General features: G+C 46.3%; 1 protein-coding gene across 2 annotated transcripts in view; it reads right to left on the bottom strand.

Annotated features, from left to right (window-relative positions):
• MTHFD1L (methylenetetrahydrofolate dehydrogenase (NADP+ dependent) 1 like) overlaps positions 1–20560 on the bottom strand; it is a 166082-nt gene that overhangs the window by 27890 nt on the left and 117632 nt on the right. For both annotated transcript variants that reach the window (XM_016149137.2, XM_036222676.1), the window contains exons 25-26: positions 17954–18061; positions 15867–16019 (exon numbers count right to left, since the gene is read on the bottom strand). In XM_016149137.2, coding sequence (XP_016004623.2) covers positions 15867–16019; positions 17954–18061 — 261 coding nt within the window. The remainder of the gene's footprint in view (positions 1–15866; positions 16020–17953; positions 18062–20560) is intronic.

Below are 20560 nucleotides of genomic sequence, written 5' to 3'. Positions count from 1 at the left end.
TTGCTCACACCTATCCTAAGATTCCTGTTGTCCGCATACGTGGTCATCATATCACGAGACCTTAGCGGTGCCCTCTCACACCTTGGTGCATTGTGTGTCCTGCTTTTCTGTCCCACATCGCGATCTCATTCCTCACGATGGCACTCAGACAACCCCATGCCCAGCCTGGCCTGCCCTCAGTGCGATCTGCTCTCTGGGCTCTGTGGAACCTCAGTGTACCTCTGTCTCTCAGAGAGAAGGGGCCTCTTTAAGTATCTATTTACAGTTGCCCCTCGTATCCATAGGGGACTGGGTTCCAGGAAGCCCTGTGGGTACCAGAATCCACGGACACTCAAGCCCTTTGTGGGCCCTTTGTGTCTACACGCTCCACATCTGTGGACACAGAGGGCTGACGACATTTAACTGGTGTCCCTCACGAGCCTGGGAACAACTCCAAGGCAAGGTCTAGGCCTTGCTTTTGCTTTGTTTGTTGTCCCTTATGGCCTAGTGCACAGCACTCTTCAACACATGCTGAATGAGTGAATCAAAAATAAGGCATTTGTGTGGTCCCTTCGGGATGCATTCATTAAGCTAAAATGACCCAATGAATCATCACTGTTTGCCTGAATATCTGGTCTATCTAAAGGAACAGGATTAGTCATTTGCAATGAGAGAACTCTCTCACCTGGCCTCTCTTGATGACAATAAAACCTTATTCCCCAGGGTTCCCTTTTCTGAATCCCACATGGTCCTATACCTCCTGCTGGCCATACCTCACCAGAGGCAATGCATTTGATTCTGCACTGTGTAAATATTAACTGAGTTGTCTCAGCAGATTTTCCTGAGTTGCTTCCCACAGATTCAGCGCTGTTTATCTTAGAGATGTCCGCTTGGTGACCTTGGCCTGCTTTGCCCTTCACTTAAATCCTAATGTCCTCCAAGTCTCTACTGTTCTCTCCCTAAATTACATGAAGAATTTGAGTCTGGAACCAAGTAAAGCCAAAATCCATTCACAGCAGAGACTTACTCGTAAATAAAATGGATGACCCTCCAGTGTATTATGTAATATACTGGGGACGAGCCCTTCCTTACTATCTCGTGGCTGATCTATACATACATGCCTGAGGGACAGGGAGCACAGCCAGCCCCTGGACGGGGCTTTAGACACAGTGTCGGGGATACTTGACCAACTGCACTGGGAAATGCCAATCTCCGTAGTAGTTTGGTTAGCAAGAATACTTAATCTCTTTAATAATTTTCAGAATTAAAAATCATTTAACGAAATGTTAAGAGAAGAGCCCTCCTACTCCAGGAAGCACCTCATACCTTTGATAGCAGCTTTGGTAGTTGTCATTTCTCATCAAGAAAAACAACATTCTCAGATTTTATGTTCTGATTTTATGAGAACACCAGTCAGCACCCAGTTTAGAACTACAGGCTCCAGGAGCTAAAAGAGACCGGAGGACATCATCCCGGCAGGGATGAAGGACCTGCTGTGGCAGAGGGAGGATTTTTGAGTCCAGATGTCTTAATCTCCTGTTCAGTGTGCTCACAACTGCACTACCCCGCCTTTCACTGAGATGCTCTCTCACTTTTGGTTAAAAAAAAAAAAAAAAAGAAAAGAAAAGTTCCTTTAGCAGCTCTGTGAAATGCATGATACCGGTGATGTGCTATCGAATAACTTAAAACGGTGAAAAACAACCCTTGGTCTATAGCTCCAGATGCCCCTCCACCGAACTCACTTGGCCAGGCCACACCCAGCCATGCAGGCAGGGGCAGGAGCCCCCAGCAGGAAGGAGACCAGGGCTTTGCTGTCGAAATGGGCCTGGGTGTGCCTAAGCCACAGCTCTCCCTTCTCGCGGGGCCAAATTACATGGACACCCATACACCATAATTTTCATGATACGGCTCTATCATATATTTCATGATACAGGGTTAAATGGGCCTCTGTAGGCTAATTACCATCTATCATACTGAAAAACTTGCAAAGGTATAATGGAATTAATGACTCTTGCTGGCCCTCAGCCTGTAGGTCATCCTTAAAAGCAAGCAAACGACACACACATTTCTGCAAAGCGTACTGACAAATTTCTGTAAGATCAGAAATGAGGCCTCCACCACTAGTACAAAGGCCAAAAATGGATGTGACAGACCCCAACAGTCAATGCTCCCACACTTCTTGCTCTTCTACAAACCCTGACATGGCCTTGACCCACCCTCCCAGAGTGTCAAGGGCACTAGATACACGTCTTTCTGATCTCTCTTTGTGAAGCTGTTTACATTTCATTAAAACATCAGTGTGATAAATCAGCTTCAGTTCTGAGTAGGTACAGAAATGAAACAGGAAAAGAACTTAAAACCAAACCCTCAATACATAAGCCATGGGTTGTCCGCGAGTGGCAATGGAAACAGAGATTTTGTGTACTGCTTCCCTCCGGGGTAAAACCATTCCCTGGAGTATTTTAATTGAGAAAGATAAAGTAGGAATCAGCATCCTACTGTGTATCTTTTTTGAAAGTCTAGATCTCTCAGGTTCTGGGGTGGTATCATAATTTATATCTTGTCCCCATAATCTACTGGATGTCTGTTCTAGAAAGTGGAGGTTTTCAGCAAAGAATTGGAGGAAGCCTACCTTACAAGAAAATTTAAGAATCAGATTGCTAGAAATCAGGATCATGGAAAATATATATTGAATAAAAGTCAAGATCCAGCAGGAAGGGAGATATGTGGTCCAGGCAACCTACAGTTATGAGAGCTGAGCTTTACATTAGTTTTAGAACTTCTGGACAACGAAAGCAAAAGGGGCCATGACTGTCACTTAGGACTGGAAGAAATTGATTCAATAACCGAAACCTATTGTGTGCTACATGCTGGGCCTGGCATCTGGAACTCAGAGACAAACAGGATGAGGTCCCCGCCCTCCCTGGACTGATTGCTTTCTGGGGAAATAGACAGGCACACAGGCCTGCTCACCAGGGGTTAGTCCCATGTGCAAAAGGAGCACAGAGAAGTCCGCTGAACCCTGGGGCCCTCTTCCGTGAGCTCTTCCAGAGGGGGTCCCATGTGAGCGGACAGTGTCCTTCAGTAACCCTCCAGAGACAGCATTTCCCAAGCAGGCTTTTGATAGTAAGTCAGGAGGCTGACAGTTCAAGGTCATAGTCTCTGGTGATGGCACGAGGTGAATCTACTCTGTCATGCTGACTGAGTGTGTTCTTATGCCGAGTAGATCAATCGTTCGGCTGGTACAGTTGACAACACTTTAGTGAAATCAAAGAACCAAATCAAGTCTCTCACCAGAAGAGATGAACAACCCAAAGAGAGGGAGAGGCCAGGACCTTCTCTGAGAACACGATCCTGGACCTGCCCCACGCACATTAACTAATGGGTGACAGAAACTCCAAGATCCACACTATGAAAAAGTGGCTGATGCCATTCTGGCTTGGGAGAGAACCATTGCAAATTTCAACCAGGAAAGCGAGAAGAAAATCTCAACCTGTCGCAGTTACAATGTTTGCCTTCTGACACTCAACGAGAAAAATCAGTTAGAGAGTTTATTCTAAATTGTTAATATTCTAAAGGCTCTATGGAATGAATGGTTATCTAGTAATAAGGTTCTGCTCCCATAATGTTAGTTTAGAGTGGATAATCTGAGGCCACTCTTTCTAATGAGATCATTATCAGAATCGAGGGTCACTTTCAGTAACTCAGAGGATGTGGAAATAAGGGCATATCATCAGCACGAAGATGGTGTAATATTTCCAAGGAGGCAATGCCAAGGCTGAGTCCTGGTTCTGCCACTTATGGCTCCATGATCAGTGCAAGGTACTTCACCTCTCTGTGTGCCTGTGTGTAAACCAAGGACAGGGACATTACCTGCCTGGAGGGAGCATCGTGAGCATTAAATGAGTTAATACACGCGAATTGCTCAGAACGCCATCTGGCACCCAGCAAGGGCTCAATAAATGTAAGTTTTGACTACGGTTTTAATTTTTATTAACATTATAATTTATGTAAACATCCCTTCATTTCTATTTGCTCTCCTGTGCATTTTTACATGGTTGACATTATGCTCTACGCATCTCATTTATTTTCCTACTAAATAACTCGGTTATTTCTCCAAGTCGCTGAACGTTATAAACATAAAATCCCTGTATATATTTAGAGACAACCATTCTGGTCCTGAAACTATCCAGACATCAGTATCTTTCCCCGTCTTTTCGATGAATCCTTTTTGGATTAAGCATTACATTTAGTGGAGAGGGATGGCTTATTTGGGGGCTAGAAAGATGTCCGCTTATGTGCTCCAAAGAGAAGACACAGGAAAAAAAAGAAAGAAAATTAGACTGAAGATCTGTGAAAGTTGACTGAGCTACTGTAGGGAGAGTTCTTATTTTTAAAGTAATAATACATAGAAAGCAGAGTCAGGAGAGAGGATGGGATGTCGGGTAGGATGCGGGGGGGGTGGCCGGCGCACTTGACGTGAACTGGGCTCTCCATCACTGTCCTCGGCTTGAATCTGTGATCACAAAGACATGCTAGAGAAGGATTTATGGGCATATGCTTTTCGGTGCTGCAGAGAGTCCCATCATGCTTCCCATGGTCATTAACTATTTACTGTCCCAAATAAAAGAACCTGTCTGAAGTCCGAATGTATAAACTTCATAATATTCTTCCTGAAACCTGTTTTCTTCCCCCCAGTGATGTGGCTGTAGCAATCATTTTTTTTTCCCCCCTGTCTGAGATACTTCCCACTCCCAAGAAAGATATAAGGTTCCAATTTATGCCTTGAACAAAAACCAGAAGCACTTCAAAGAAGGCCACTGGATCTCGGGGTGCAATCCCATTGTTAGGTGGTGTCCCTCTCCTCTCTCCACGCCAAAACCTTTCCATCTCCAAAAAGGAGCACATTCCATTCTTTATGACAAACTTATCAAAATCAAAATATCAACCTCCAGCTGTCAAAACAGCTTCAAGAAAAGAAGTCGGTTATGGTTAGTATAAATCAAGCATTTTCGGCTACCTATGCAATGATTTTTACCTACGTGAAAAGTATTTTTACGTAAATTATTCTTGAATGGTATACAAGACTAAATGTATTATGTATAAATTTGGGAGGGAACATCAACATTACCATGAATCTGGGAGCTGGACTGACCACCCTCATCTTGGACAGCTGACCGTCTGCAGACGGGTGGGTCCTTGTCAGTGTTTTCCGGCACAAACTAAAACTGTCTCTTAACAGGAGCTGAGCGGTAGTTGGGATTTACACTTCCGAAAGAGGACTTTTCACAAATCACTGTGATTTTATGGCTTTGATGAAAGGTTGACTCTTTGCCACCTGGAAGTAGCCTCAAGCATGCCTTAAAAAGACAGGGCAGAGATAATGGAAAAGTAGGTTACTGGTCCCAATGGACTTAAAATAATTGTTGACAGACCAGCAAATTAAGTTGAAATGGAGGATTCTAATGGATCGAAAATATTCGTGTAAGCCAGATAAATAATGCACGATACCTCAAACAGAGAAGAGATTACTTCCTTTATTTATAGGACAACTCTTTTGTGTGTGTGTGTGTGTAATGTAGTTTGAAACAACCTTAAAAGCTTTTGACCGCTAGCAAATAATAGCCCATTCAGACACCAAATTATTGAGGCTTAAGACTAAATGAATATAGAAATAGTATTTCACCCCATGCCCCCCACAGGCAATCACGGAGTGCAAAAACAACTCATTTGTCCCCAACTCATCCTGGAGCTGCCCATTTTGACACTTCGGGCCTTCCTGGTTACCTAATACAAGACCCATCCTGTTACAGTGCTCACACAGCCCGGGTGAGGGAAACTGCTGGAAGTTTTTGCTTTTCTGCATTAAAGGCAGTAAAAAATGATCCAGAGACCTTGCATGTTAGGATGCAGGAGGTGGCCCTGCAGACCTCAGGGACCTCTCAACATTCACACAGACTGCTGGGAATAGTGCCCTGGAGCTGTGAGAGGCAGAGGCCTCTGAATGGTCTGACTCACTCCCCCTGCCTTCGGGGTCAAGTTCGACTCCCCAGTATAGCCTGCCTCCAAGGCCCTCTGGGGTCAGGTTCCTGCCCACTGCTCTGTCTGGAATGCTCTACCCCCACCCTCACGCCCATAAACACCTCTGTTTTTGAGGAGACCTCAAGGGCGCTTGCAGGAGGTTCTCTGCCCATTGCCTTTTCCATAGGAGACGGGACTACTCCCTCCGTAGTGACCCTGTGCATGTCGGCACCTTCAGCACCTTGCCTGCACCTACCACTGTGGCTGCCTCCCTCAGCACTACGAGTCCCCAGGTGGGGATTGGGTCTTTCCTGTCTCGGTAAGTGCGCAGTGCATATTAGACGTGCAAAAATATTTTAAATGGGAAGGAAATTTAGAAATTGTGTATCATCGCCCCAGTGTCAAAACTCCCCGAGTTCAGCCCTGGCCTCTCTCCCAAACTCCAGAAACTCCTTGCTAACAGTCTGATGGATGACTTGGCAAGGAAGTCCACCAGGCACCTCCAATGACGCGTTGCTCGCGAGGCGAGGACTTCCTCTGCAACGCCAGCTCGCCGTCTGCCCTTTCCTGGGCCAGCATCCCAGGTCCTCGGGAGTCGCCTTGCACCCCATTCCTCTCGTTCCATCTCTTGTCAGTTCCTGTGGCTTCTACTGGTCTCCTGGCCACGCACACTCTCCTCTCCACTTCTGTCACTGCTCCCATCCTGGGCCCATGACATCCACTCAGGATGAGGAGCACCGGCTCCTCAAGGTCTCCCGACCTCAGTCCCCACTCCTTCAGGAGGTCGCTGCCAGGGTGGTCCTCTGCCCACAGAATCTCAAGTACATCACTTGAAGCCCACACTCTAACCGACCTTTCCAGCCGACCCAAAGACCCACCGAGGTCTTTGCTTTCTTTGACGTTCTATTGCATTTATCGTTTACATCTTTCTTTTGGCAAGCGAACTGCAAAAACCATTTGTTTTAAGTTTTCAGGTGTTGATGCCTTATTCACCCGAGGGTGGCATGGCGTTTCAGGCTTCCTTCAGTGTCTCAGTGCTCGGCGTACATAGCACCATGAATACACACCTACCAACCTACTGAAAAGAAAATATTGAGATGTTCAAAATCTAAATCATGCTTGGACAAAGATTGCAGAAGCCTGAATATTCACAGAACTCTAGGGCTGTCCTTTGCCATTTATCACCAACCACACTCACAGGGCTGGTATGAAGGGTAATGAAGTAATCTACATAAAGCCCTTGGAAGACTGTCTGACCTGTGGTTGAAATAGCCATTAGGATGATGATGATAATGATTGATGATGATGATGACGACGATGACGCAGACGAAAATGAGGACTGAGATACATCAGTGCAGAATGGAGACAAGCAGTTTCCACACAGATGGCCATATTGCCAAGTAATACAATTTGGTAGGACATCTGATCTGTAAGTCCACATCTAAGCACATGAACGGAAATACATTTGGACCTGGTTCTAAAGCCTTGCTGGTCAGTAACTGGTTTGATAAGAAGGGCTATGGCACTGAGCCTGAAAGGTTGGTGTCATGAGCAGATGAGACCGGTTAGGAACTTGAGCCCGGGATTCTAGGGCTGGCGGAGGGAGGACTCCTTCAAGATTCCCTTGCTCCCCATGGAGCTGGCCGGCTACCACCACGGTTGGCTCCAACAGTATATTCTATGCTGAACTTCCAATTGTGGAAAAGCGAAGAGAACAGAGGGCATGATCCCCACCCAGGGGAGGCTTGAATTAACAAGAGATAGCGTGGTAAAGGAATAGGACGCCCAAAGGAAATAAATGCAGTAAGATTCAGCTGGGTGGGGCCGGCAGCACGAGGCAGAGGTGGGCGTGAGGGTGGAATGGAGTCACTGGAGGTGAGTAGGGGGTCACAGAGCACCCCACCCCCCAACGCCAGTCCTGGGGGAAAGTCTGGAGCTTGAGTAAGTCTGTATTCAGAGGAGAAATGCAGATAAATCTGGGAGTTGGATGTTGGATTTTGGAAGGTGTAAGGAAGCATGACGGGTGACCTTCACGGGTCCTACACTCCCCAGAGCTCATTCTCGGGCTGGGAATGAACCTCAAACAGGAGACCGAGGTCCATGAGGGATGCGGCAACTTAACGTTCCTAGTCCTCGCTTCCCTACTTAGCGGACTGTGGTGCCTTTGCTACAGGTGGCCAGGGCACACGCTTAATGCAGGCGCCTCAGCAAGGTCTTCCAGCGGGCTGGCGGTGTGACTACGAATTTTCATTATGAGTCTTTCAGGGACTTTATAAGTAAGTGCCTCCATGTGATCATTTAATTAAACAGAAATTGTATCCCTAATAGTACTTGTAACAACTGTACCACTTTATGCCCTGATTTAATTTGATCTGGCTATCCTTGCTGGTATAAAATCCTTTGAATTTTCAGTGGCACCTAGGAAAGACTAAGGGACAACCAATTCTTTCAAGAGCAGTATATCACAAATATTTTATAGAGACATGTAATGCATTATTTATTTTAACATTTAATCTAATACCCATGGGTGTATAATTTAACGAACATGTATATAGTTACGCCTGTAAACTGCTGAGTTCTAGATATTCTCAATTATATCTGTCCCACAAATTACCATCCCAGTTTTAAAGTGTGACATTTTCTGTAAGTCTAGCTTCTCTCTACATCCACCCATTTCTAGCACACCGTCAAATTGGCTCTAGGGCCATTTAATTTGGAAAATTGGTATTTTGGTTTGTATTAAATTTTATTTTCCTTGCATAAATTGCTTTGCTGATTCTGATTATATATGCCTCTTAGTAAAAACTGGGATCTCAAAGTATAACGAATGCAACAAAGAGGCACAGAAGAGAAACTCTCATAGTACCAGATAATTTTATGGGTGTCTTTCAGAAGTTCTGAACCGAGGTGCACGTGGATGGTCAATTTTATGCTCTAAACCCAAACTAAAAATAGGGAGAAAACAAGTGGCCTGTAGATAAAAGCGGAAGAGGAATAGGCCAATATTTCGCCAATCCCCGGAGAAAGCAAAAGATCAATACCCTGCTCGGAGGGCTGGACGCTTAAGCGTCATAAGCACTCTTTTCCGGGCTGGTAGAAAGTGAGACGGACGGAGTCGACTGCGGGGATTAACAGCAGTGGGTTAAACATTTAACTCAGTAACAGAAATATCTGGTAAAGTTATCGCTCGGCACGTTTCCCGGCTGCGAAGCCGATTTCCTTTTCTCTTTCTGCTAAAAATAAATTAGCATCAAACTGGAGGAAAAAGATCCTCTCAACAAACGCAGGGGACCTAGACAATCTTAGGTGACAGGTGAACATCACTGTTGTGAGTCACAAAGCTGCCCCTGTCTCATCAATCTGATAACTAATTTCTGGAATCGAGAATGCCGCTGGCCACCCTGCCTTCCCCCGAACACGCCACACTGAAAAAGACGCGCGTGTGGCTTCGGCTCTGGACGTGAAGTGACTGGGCAGCCTGCTGTGGGGACGGCAGGATGAGAGGAAGCGAGCGGAGGCCCAGCTGGGCCGGGGAAATGAGCTGTTTGGGAGAAAGCAGGAAATTCTGATGCAGAGATAAGGAAAAGCAGTGGGACAGGGACCTGGGCTGGATGAGGAAGAGGAAGCCGACGCGATGCCCAGGAACCGAGTGAAAGGACACAGGGTCCCGAGAAAGTGCGGCCAGGTGGGGACGGGCAGCTCGTGGGCAGGGTGCGAGGCGAACCCGCTGTGCCTCCGCGCCAAGGGGCACGGGGGACAGGACGGCCGTCTGCAGAGACGTCGTCCATCTCATTTAAAGGGCGGCTCGGGGGAGTACATGTTTAATTTCTTCCCTGTGTCACCGGCCATAAATCTCTGGAACTGGTGAGGAGTCACACATCGGAGTTAAACCTCTGAGGTCTGAATTGATTCACCTCCACGCTTGGCCGGGCGGAGCGAGTCTGCGACCACGCGTCCCTGAGCCGGGCCGGGCCGCCGAGGGGAGAACGTCCCCACGGACCTTGAGAACCGCTTTCGCGCTGACCTGGGCCGGGGCCAGCGGAAACGCGGCGCTCAGCACACGCTTGTACAGAGGACGGAGCAGAAGGGGAAACGACCGGGCGGAGCCGGGACGTGAGAGAGGACTGAACAGCAGGGGTTCCGCGGAGCTCTCACTGGCTCCCGCCCCACCCCCCAGGCTGGGACCGCCCCCGTCCCCCCGCCCCCCCCCCCCCCCCCCCCCCGCCCCGCACTAGCCGAGGGTGACGTCACTCATGTCCTCAACACTCCGGCAGCTTCCTGCCTCCCACAGGCCGCGAGCCCTGCGTCAGCAGTGCACCTGGGCAGAGCCGGGGCCGGGTCGGGTCACGCCGAGCCACAAGGAAGACCGCGCCAGAGCCCGTTCGTCAAGCTGCCGCTTTACCATTGAGTCCCAGCCTGGGCTCCGGGATGGGCACAGGGACCGGAGATGTGAGGACCATAGACGGCCCCAGGCGGGCCTGGGGGCTCGACCCGCTGCGTCTCACACTGCTCCCAGCCCGGATGCTTCGCTCTCCTCATCCGTCTGTGAGTCTGTGACACGAAAGCACTAATAGCCCGTTTCCCGACAGTTTCGGGTAGCTGCCCCGCCCCCACACAGCTCTCACTGGCACTGACCACCACCTACATGCCGTAAGATGCCATCGTCCCTTCTGCGTGACCGGCCAGACTGCTTCGCGCCAAGACGCTGGCCCAGATTCTTGTCTTACGGAGCCCTCGTGTCCTGATCGTATGTCCCATGTTTGTAACTAACGAAGCCTTCACGTCTGGAAGACTCCTAAGTTCTTCAGGAGCCTCTCACTGCCTCAGGGTGATGTCAGAGGAGAACAGCCTAGGGCTCCAGGAACGGACCCCAAACCGGACATCTGCTAGGAATCCGCACGTGGTCAGACGCCTCTGCTTGACGGTGCGCCGCCCCGAAACAGAACGCGAGAGGGGCCCTGTGATAAATTAACATGGAAAGCAATGGTCCTCCCTGGATCTGGGGCCAGCAAACATCAGACGGGACCACACTCGAGAGCGTGCTTCTCATAGAACCTTCTAGCTCTTCTGTCCTCTCTTTGGTTTCCCAACTTTTCAGGTGCTAAAGCGCCGCCGGACAGCAAGGTGCTTCCACCTGCCGCGCACACGCCGACTCTCGGGCCACCCGCTGGCGCCCGTCAAACAGTGTTTCCGGGGGCTTTTAGTTTATCGCCTCCCTGTTTACCGTATCATCCTGTTCTAAAGTGACATGTGCTCAATGGAGTGATTTGAAATAAACGGAAAAGAGAAGAAAAAAAAAAAGCTATTCATAATGTCATGGCCTGGTGTTAAGATTTTGCTGTCTGTCTGTCTAGTCTTTTTCCACAGGGGATGTAATTTACTTTTCTAATCATTTTATATACTTTGCTTACATACTAGTATTTTTATGCCATGAAATTTATGCCAAATGATTAAACAGCCCTTATAAATTATAGAAACTTAAAGACAATATCAAAACAATGAGACCATAAGACAGAGACCACCTACTGAATTTTTTTTTGGCACGAGATCGTTTTGGAGTGTTTATAGCTATTAGGTTTATTGAACCCTAGGAGCCATAAGCTTCGAAAGCATTTTGGAAACCTAACAGAATAATTTCCAGAATGGGGAGTTTGAAATCATGAAAACGATTCGCTCTTTTCTCCCCACAAAGATCTGCCTCTGGCTACACTATTTCTCACAAGGACGTGTACGACGTGCAGGGATCCTGGGCAAGAATCCTGCACTCGGGACAGCTTCCTGGCCTCCAGGAACATCTTTAGTCAGACTTTCCATAACGTGCTGGAAAGGCTTCATCCCTCTGTCACTGAAGAGAGGCGCGATTGCACATGAGGCTTACTAGGAACGAAGACAGCTGTTTGCGGAAGGACAAGTTACCTACCTACGGCGACGCGGAAACGCTGCCAAGGCAGGTAAGAGCGGCAGCGAAGGTCTCAGACGCCCGCGAGTTGAGTGATTCATGTACTGGGTGCGTCTATGCACACGGCACGGGGAAGCGAGATGGACTGGTGCTCTATGCCAGTTAACGGCATTTATTACTATTGTTATCATTATTACTTTACTGTGGTGACCGACGACAATGAAAGCAGTCACTAAATAGAACACAATGGATTAATTAAGTGGTTGACAAATTTGGCCCGTAAGTACAGATGGAGGATAAAAGTCAATATTTAGAAAGCTAGATCTGGAGGGGGAAAACCTGAACCCGCCAGCATTTCACCACGTGGTCTCTCGAAGCCGGCAAGGCTGGAGACATTTACTGTTCGAGGAGGAACTTGCTTGTGTTGCAGTTCTCCACTCTGATGCCTACTGCGAGGCCAGAGGGGGGTGCCTCCCCCGAGGACGCGCCAGGAAGGGATTGCTCCCTTCGGTATAAAGCCCGCAGCGTTCTGTGCTTGTGCAGTTTCACTTACTACGGACTGTCGTAAGGCCCCTGAGGGAAGTGCCAGATCTCGTCTATCTCTACGTGGTCTACAGCACTGTGAGCACACTGTAGGTACGAATTAATGAATGAGCGAGTGAATGAATGAATGGATGAACACTGCATAAGAACTGAGAAGCTTTCTGATTCCGAGGGCTGAGTTTGGGCTTTCTTTCCAGAGTGGGCTGATGAATACATTTTTCAAAGGCACTCAGATAAACCCGTGCTGAGTGATTAAAGAGTAAGAGTGATTCGTTACGCTGGAATTTTCCCACCTGCGGGAGCCGGCCCCTCCGGTGTCCCTGTTCCCCTTTCCCTTGGTCATCTCAGCAGGAAGTTACTGTACTATGTCACCCACCGAGGTGATGAAGGGTAGAAACATTTCGGCGGACTGTGACAGGCCCCTGAATGGAGTCAAGTAAAAGTAAATACCGGCCCTTATTAGGTGATCCTGGCCTCCAGCGGCGGCCCCCAGACACACGCGGCTTCCGGCTCTGTCACAGACGGCAGGCCTCGCAGACCACCACCTCCCTGAGACAGCTTCCTGACCTCCAGGAATGTCCTTAGTCAGGCACCGCTTCCTTCCTCACTCCCTGCCCTGCCCTGCCATGGCCACAGGGGGAGCTCGGCCCGGTGCTGGGGACACAGCAGGGGTGCTGGGGACACAGAGCAGGGCAGGGACCTCTTCAGGAAACCCGGAGGCTGCGTTGCCCACACAGTTAGTTTCTAACTGGACACACGTCCAGGGGGAGTAGAGGGACGAATAAATGGACGTACTGGGGCTCACGCATAAGCTGTGGCTCACAGAATTCCCATTTTCTGGAACTGGACTTACATGGTGGGAGATGTGTCATCGGTCGGGGTGGGGGAAGATTCATAACATACATATGTTTAGTGATTCCAGAGATTTTAAATTATGTTATGATTTTTATTTAATGACTATCACATGCTCAGAAACTAGCTAAAGTTATCATTTACTGATTCTTATTTTTTATGCCAAACCGTTTTCTTTGTTAATTCCCTTCTACCCACCTCTACTCGCTGCAAGCTGTCTGAATTGCAGAAAGAATCTTCATTTTGGGGCTTGCCCAGCACTGAGCACGGTCCCTTAAGCACATTAGCTACATGAATGAATGAATGAATTTGTTGGGTGAACTACTGTGGGATTTCGAATCTGTACAGGACGAGACAGGGCCAGTTACGAACTATGCTGATTTTCCCCTCCATTGCTTCCTGCTCTCGCCGGCACCCTCGTGGCCTGTCTCCCTCGGTGGGCGGCCCCTCTGGGCCTGCACTACAGCTGAGCTCTTACTCTTAAGCAAAGACCCAAGCTCAGGGGATCTTTAGCACCGAAGGGCTGCCAGCACCGAGGTCACTCTAAAGAACACTGAGGCGAGCCCTTCCCAGCACTTGTTTTCGTTAATTGCGCATGATTAAATTACACTCAGCAAAATTCGTTCTTTCTAGGGGTCTCTCTGGCTCTTATCCTTGCTCCTCCGCTTGTTCAACATTCGCCTCCATCTATATTCTTAAAACCCTCAAGGTCGTCTCTTCCATTCCTTCCTTCTGAGTGCTGTGTCGGCGTTTCTAATGGATTCACATCAGGAACTGTTTTATATGTCCTGTTCGCCCTCCCAGCTCTCTGTGTCCAAGCCAGACTCATTTCTGGCCTTGCTGATCTGCCTTGCTCCTGGGTCTTTTCCATGACCGACAGCGTCACCATCCACAGTCAAGCCAGACGTGTCCCTGACCCTGAACCCCACATGTATGCGGCTCCTTTTAAAATGTTTCCAATTTGCCTCTCTCTCCCTATTCACCCCTGCAGCAATAGTGCCAACCTCGACCAGCTCTGGCTGCAGCTGATTTAACTCCTGGGTCAATACTCTCTACATGGCCGCGTGAGATACTGTATACACACCAGGCAGACCACGTTCCTTGTCTCCTTCTTATAAAGAGAAAACCAATCGACCAAACAAACACAAAACTCGCCCTATAGTGACTTTTCCGCATGCATGGGATAAAACCCAAGTTCCTTCAGATGGCAGCCGAGATGCTTAACAGCTTGGCCCTGTCTTGCCATCCCAGTCCCATTTCTCAACCTCTCCATGTCTGCCCAACTCCGGCCCTGCTGGACCAGCCTGGGAAGGACACATCATGCCTCTGAGTCGAAACTCACTGCTTCTCCAGCCAGAGGCTGAGCCCTTTACGAAGCATCCCTGATTCTCCTCTTCTCCCACACGACCCCTGCTCCTCCCCACTGCCGGCAGAACTAGCCACAGCTGTCCGTGTACTCTGAAGGCACTGAGAGCGTCAACGGCTCCTGTTCTAGGCGCCTCGGTGCTGGTCAGACGCATGCTCCTTGCGCCTACTCCTTTTAGTATCGCGATGCCTCACGTGTAGTAAGAATTTAAAACCCCTCCTTGAAAACGTTTTGTCCAATACTAAATGAAACGTGTAAATCTCACGGCAAGAATTCTGTACTTTTCGTGCACTTCTGGCCTACCCATCGCTTGTTTGCATAAGGGACCACATGGTTTATTAAGGTAATGGTTATGTTTCCTATTTGGGCTTGAATCCGTGTGTAACAAGAACAACAATAACAATAACGATTTAGAATTTTTGCTCTCAATCTAATCCAGCAGTGCTCCCATGATGAGAAGTCAAATTTCAGCCACTGATGGTTCCCAGGGGCAGGCTATCGTATCGTTGTGTGACAATAATGAAGCATTTTATATGAAACCTATCCTCATGGATTTTAAGTGCTTTGATAAGTTTTCATTTCCTTGCTATCTCCCCTCTGCCCGTAGAGAAATAAAATAACATAATAACCATCCTACAGAAACGCAGTCGCATTAAACAATGTCAAAAACGAGAACTCGCATGACTCACTCTTTTTCTAAGGCGGAGCTTCCCACATGACATGCTAAGAGGGTAGAGGTGACACACGGGTTTCCACGGCCCTTGCTGGGGGCTAAGCTGGCCCTGCCTGGCATGACCGTCGCCTCCGTTGGTCCCACACTTCAGTGAAATCTTATTATTTTGAATGCAATGACGTGACAAAGGCCGAGAAGCACTACACTAAGCCACCTGCCACCTAAGCAGCAGACTGAATTCTCTCCCAAGTCGTTCTTTTCTAGGTTCGATAAGTAAAATCAGTTTTACAACTCAAGGGCTCTTGAACACATGATCTTAAAAAAAAAACAAGAGAGAGAGAGAGAAAAAGGAAAGAAACTCCCAATCACAATGCCAGAGGTGTTTCATATGATGGAAGAGAGTGTTTAAAAAAAAAAAATAGCAAATACTGTTAATTACTTACCAATACCTGATTTGCAAAGTGTTAGCAGAGTAGTATTTTAGGTCACATGACGACGCAGACTGAACAAGATTTCTGGAGAACGTTACTCACCATCCCAACCAAAGGGTATATGAAGCCAGCGCCTATGCTGGCCCGGACATCACTGATGGGCAGAATGAAATCCCGGGGTACACCTTTCTTGTCAGGTTCGTGAGACAAAGAAAGGTGGGTCTTTGCCATGCAGATGGGCAGATTTCCAAAGCCCTGTAAGAAGGGAAAGGAAATGTGTTCATTGAGCATACATGTTAGTCTCCTGTCCTTGTTTAACTTGACTCCATATAACCCCCCGCAGCTCAGATTCAGGTACACAGTAGGTGCTTGTCACCACCTGTTCGCTAAGCAAGACGATGGGACAGAAACTCCGCGTGATCAACCTCTGGCCGGCTACGGATGTCTATTATTTATTTTGGAGAATTCTCTTTACGGGAAGGCAGCATTATGTATGTGTTAGGGAGAAAGTGTGGCTATTTTCAGACAAAGCAGCAGCAGCAGCAGCAGCAGCAGCAGCAGCTGTAGAAATCACTTTGCAAACACATTAATATCTGGGCCTCAGAAAGGTAATCTGGTGAAAGGCTTCGTAATGAGGCTTTCAGTCACATTGTTCACTCGGTCTTGGAGGCTGTCAGGAAGCAAAGAACCCCTTTGTGTTGGTTTATGAATCATGGCTATTTGATCTGCGATTACATTATAGGAACGAGGATGAGGTCACTACTTAAGCCTCTTATTTTTAAGGACCAAAGGCTTCGCCTGACCCAGCGCTCCAAAGGTGAAAGAGCAGGAAGTCGCATGTGGTGTCTCACAAAAAGGACAGTGTCCTTGCAGCCTGGTTCCGGTTAAAGGGTACACAGTGCCCTTTTAGAGATTTTGCTAATTAAGGGCAACCACATACTTGACACATAACTCTTAAGGAACACTCCCTCCGTAGACAGATAAAAGGAATGCAGTCTTCAGAGGTGACCCATGCTGAATTTCTTATGATTCAACTGAAAACTATTTGAAAGATTTTTGAGAAGTATCAGTATGGGGGGGGGGGGCTCCTCTCTTTGACATGCTGCAATACTCATACACTGATCAGAATTCTGCTGGGGCAGAAATGGTGCCCAGAATGGGTTTCAGAGATCACTCAAATACTGAAGTAATTTTTACGAACTGATATAGGTCTGCCAATTTAAAAATCTGCTGGTAGGGATGTTAAAAGAAAGAAAGAAAGAAACAAACAAATCCCAATATGCCATATTTGATTACCAGAGTACTTAACGAAAGCACTTTTTAAGACTGAAACAAGGGACCTAGTTTAGAATGAATGGCAGTCCTTAAATATTATTAAAAACTCATAAGAAATCATGACAAGGACCTTATTTTACATATTTCATTGCATGTGAATGAAAATCTTACGACAGAACAACAATGTTTGGGAAGCATTTCTTTTCCAAAGCATCAGCCAAGAGGATCCATAGAAAATTCTAATTGAAAATGAGTTGCGGATCATCTTACCAAACTTGGGAGAATACTCCGGTCGGCATTGGCAGTATTGAACGAAATGTCAAACATGATTTACAATAGGATGTAGGAGCTGGGGAATTAAAAAAAAAAAGACGACACTCGAGATGAAGCTCTTTTGCCATCGAGCTTTTGAAGTGCTCTGACTTCTACCCAGTGAAGTGGATGGGGCACTCGAGGCACATGGCCCTTTTGGTCAGGGCTGAATGCGTAGCCCTAGAGTCCACTAACCATGACCATCATAGGACCAGAGAGTGACTCATGCTGCTGAGTCCCAGCCACCTTCACGGCTGCTTGGAGAATTGTCTTTGTCACTCTCTAGAGGTGGAAGAAGATGGAGACTTCAACCTTGGTAGACAATCTCAGCACCAAGCCAATGAATGACGTGTAGGAAAAGAACACAACACATCCTCACCTTTAAAAGTCAATGATGTATAGATTAGAGGGTATAGACCCTCACCATAATGTTCTAATTATAGTCAACACCCCACACCCAAAGATGTTACTTCACTCTTTGTAGACTACGAAGTAGATTAAGTAAGACAAGAATTCAGCCAGTGAGACACATATGAGTCCTCAAGTCAAGGTGCCTCTTTCAAGAGCCTAAGGTGGATTTTCCCCCTAAAAGGATAACTTACTTGTTGCGTGTAACGATCGATTTTGGATTGTGCCTCAGGAGAGAGTTCGATATCTTTGGCTCCGTAGACAGCCTGGGCGATGGTTCTTATCTTTTCCACAATTGGAAGCTGAAGAAACACAATGACAACGAAGCTGTTAACTTCAATTTGGTCAAAGAACTCAAAGCTCAGTGAGACTTTTCTGTAATTTTTAAAAATTCTCCACCCGATTCCCTCTTCAGCAACTGCGACATTTGAAACAAACACTCTTTTTTTTTCCTTCAGTCACCTTTAAAGTTCTAAAATTTTCAGCCAATTCAGAGGCTGTGTATGTAGTTAATCATTTATATCCACAGTAGCAGTTTTAAAGATGAGGTTTATACTAAATGCTTTTTAATGGTCTCATAAGTCTCCTGCCTAAACACTTAGTGCTGACTTTTAACTGGGTCCCAACTCTGGTTAGATGACAGAGAACGTAGCAACACTAAAGGACAAGCATTTTTTTTTTTTTTTTTTTTTTTTTGCGAGTGGGAATGGGTTGAGATTTTAATATAAATGCTAATGTGATCAAACACTCTATTGGAAAATCAGAGGTTGAACCTAGTGTCACTTTATGAGAATTCTGAGAAATCATGGAGAATGAGAAAAATTGGAGAACACTCTATCTGGACAAATAAGTGTGCGGGGAGGAGATGAAAAATCTTTCATAATGCTAAATGGAAAAAATGGATGCAGATCGTTGGTGAAATACTAAAAGTAATCTTAAGAAACAAGAATCATTCATTAGGAAAGGAATATGCCACCAATAAAGTGATTTCTGATGTAAGCAAAGCATTTGGCACAATTGTTCATAATTTTGCGGAGGGTAGAAAATACATAAGCATAATGCCGTAAGTGAATTTAACTCGGGTGGGGAGATGCTGGGCCATGTGCTGATGGAATGAATGGGTATCGCCAAGGGCCAGAAGTCTCTCGTGGCCTGCCCCGAGGACTTTGCTCGGCGATGGCAAATGGTACATTTGTATGAATTACTTGATGATATACATAGGAAGGATAATTATTCGACAGGAGAAAATAAATGCTAATCCACCTTCCCAAGCTGACAGAACCCCAAACTGCTTTAAAATGTGTTTTTCATTACTATAGGTTTTATTACTGTGAAGTTGTTCTGTGATCTGGAACTTAAATATTAGATGTTTCAACAAGTATAAAAGAAATGAAGGTGCAAGTCATAATCTTTCACTGAAGGACATAAAAGAGGCTCTGAATCATTGGAGAGAAATACTTTGCCTATGGATGAGGCTGTACAGGTGTATAGATGTCAGTTCTCGCAAACAGTCTATTATATTAATTCAGTACGGTTCCAATGAAAACCCCGAGAGCACTTTTGGTTACCTGGACAACGGATTCTAAAATTCCTCACGAAGAGTAATGGCGTAAATAGGTAAGTCGACTTCAAAAATAAATAAAACCAAAAGAACAAACATAAGAGGACTTGCCTTACCAGGTATCAATCATAGTGCAAGACTACGCTAAGTAATTCCAGGTGGTGCCGGCACAGGAGTGGATGAATTAATCAATGGAAGATAAGAAGGAACCAAGAAAGACATCTCAGTAGGTGCGGGACAGTATATAGCTAGAAATGCCACAAAACAAGGAAATGGCTGACTACCTGACTGACTTCTGGCTGGGGAGAAATAAAATTAGATTCTTACCACATGCTGGGCCCCCAAATAAATCCAATATGTAACAAAGGCATAAACTTCAAAATTAAAACTGTAAATAATGGAAGAAAACACTGAGAACTCTATGATCTTAAGGCAGGGAAAAAATTTCTTAAAGTAACAACATATACCCTAAAGGAAATGATTTATAAATTTGACTACATAAAAATTCACAAGCTCTTGCATAAAAAAAAGACACTGTAAATAAGGTTAAAGGACTGAGAAGAGTCTGGGAGAAGATAGATATAAATACTTAGAAGTTAAAAGATTAGTTACTATAATGGATAAAAAAGCCTCCCACAAATCAAGAGAAAGACAAACAATTATTTAATACTGGGCAAAAGGAGTAACTCACAAACAATATGGAAAAATGCCCAATCTCGTTAGTAATCAAGAAATGCAAATTAAAATAATGAAAAACCAATTCAAACCTATTAGATCAGCAACACCGAGAAGTACGAGAATGCTAAGAATAGGTGAGGATGTGGGGAAAATTATCCTTCTAAGTGCTTTTGGTTGAGATGCTCATGGTTTAACCTACCACGGAATCTTCCTAACTGGCCTCTTCACTTTTAAAACACCCTCCACTCTACCGCAAATCTAACCTTCCTAAAATGTACCTAAGTAAGAAAAACTCGAAAATCTTCAGCTTCCCATAGCCTACCGAAGAACAAAATCTGGTTATGACACTGAAGCATCTGTATGATCTGTGCTGCTCTGAAGATTCACTAGATAAGTTCTCAGATCTTTAAATTTCCCCCACCTTCTTGCTTCCAGGCTCTGGGCATATAGCCTCGCCTCTGCCCTTGGAATCGCCAAAGATCAGCCTCTGCTCAAACTCGCTGAGCCCTCTGAGCTCCCTCTCAAAGGCCAGCTTCTCCAGGAAGTCTTTACCTACCCCTTC

Source organism: Rousettus aegyptiacus, unplaced genomic scaffold (genome assembly GCF_014176215.1).
Source record: "Rousettus aegyptiacus isolate mRouAeg1 unplaced genomic scaffold, mRouAeg1.p scaffold_m13_p_1, whole genome shotgun sequence".
Classification (NCBI taxonomy): domain Eukaryota; kingdom Metazoa; phylum Chordata; class Mammalia; order Chiroptera; family Pteropodidae; genus Rousettus; species Rousettus aegyptiacus.
Note: the sequence above shows the minus strand (reverse complement) of the source record. Positions and strands in the feature narration are given on the sequence as shown.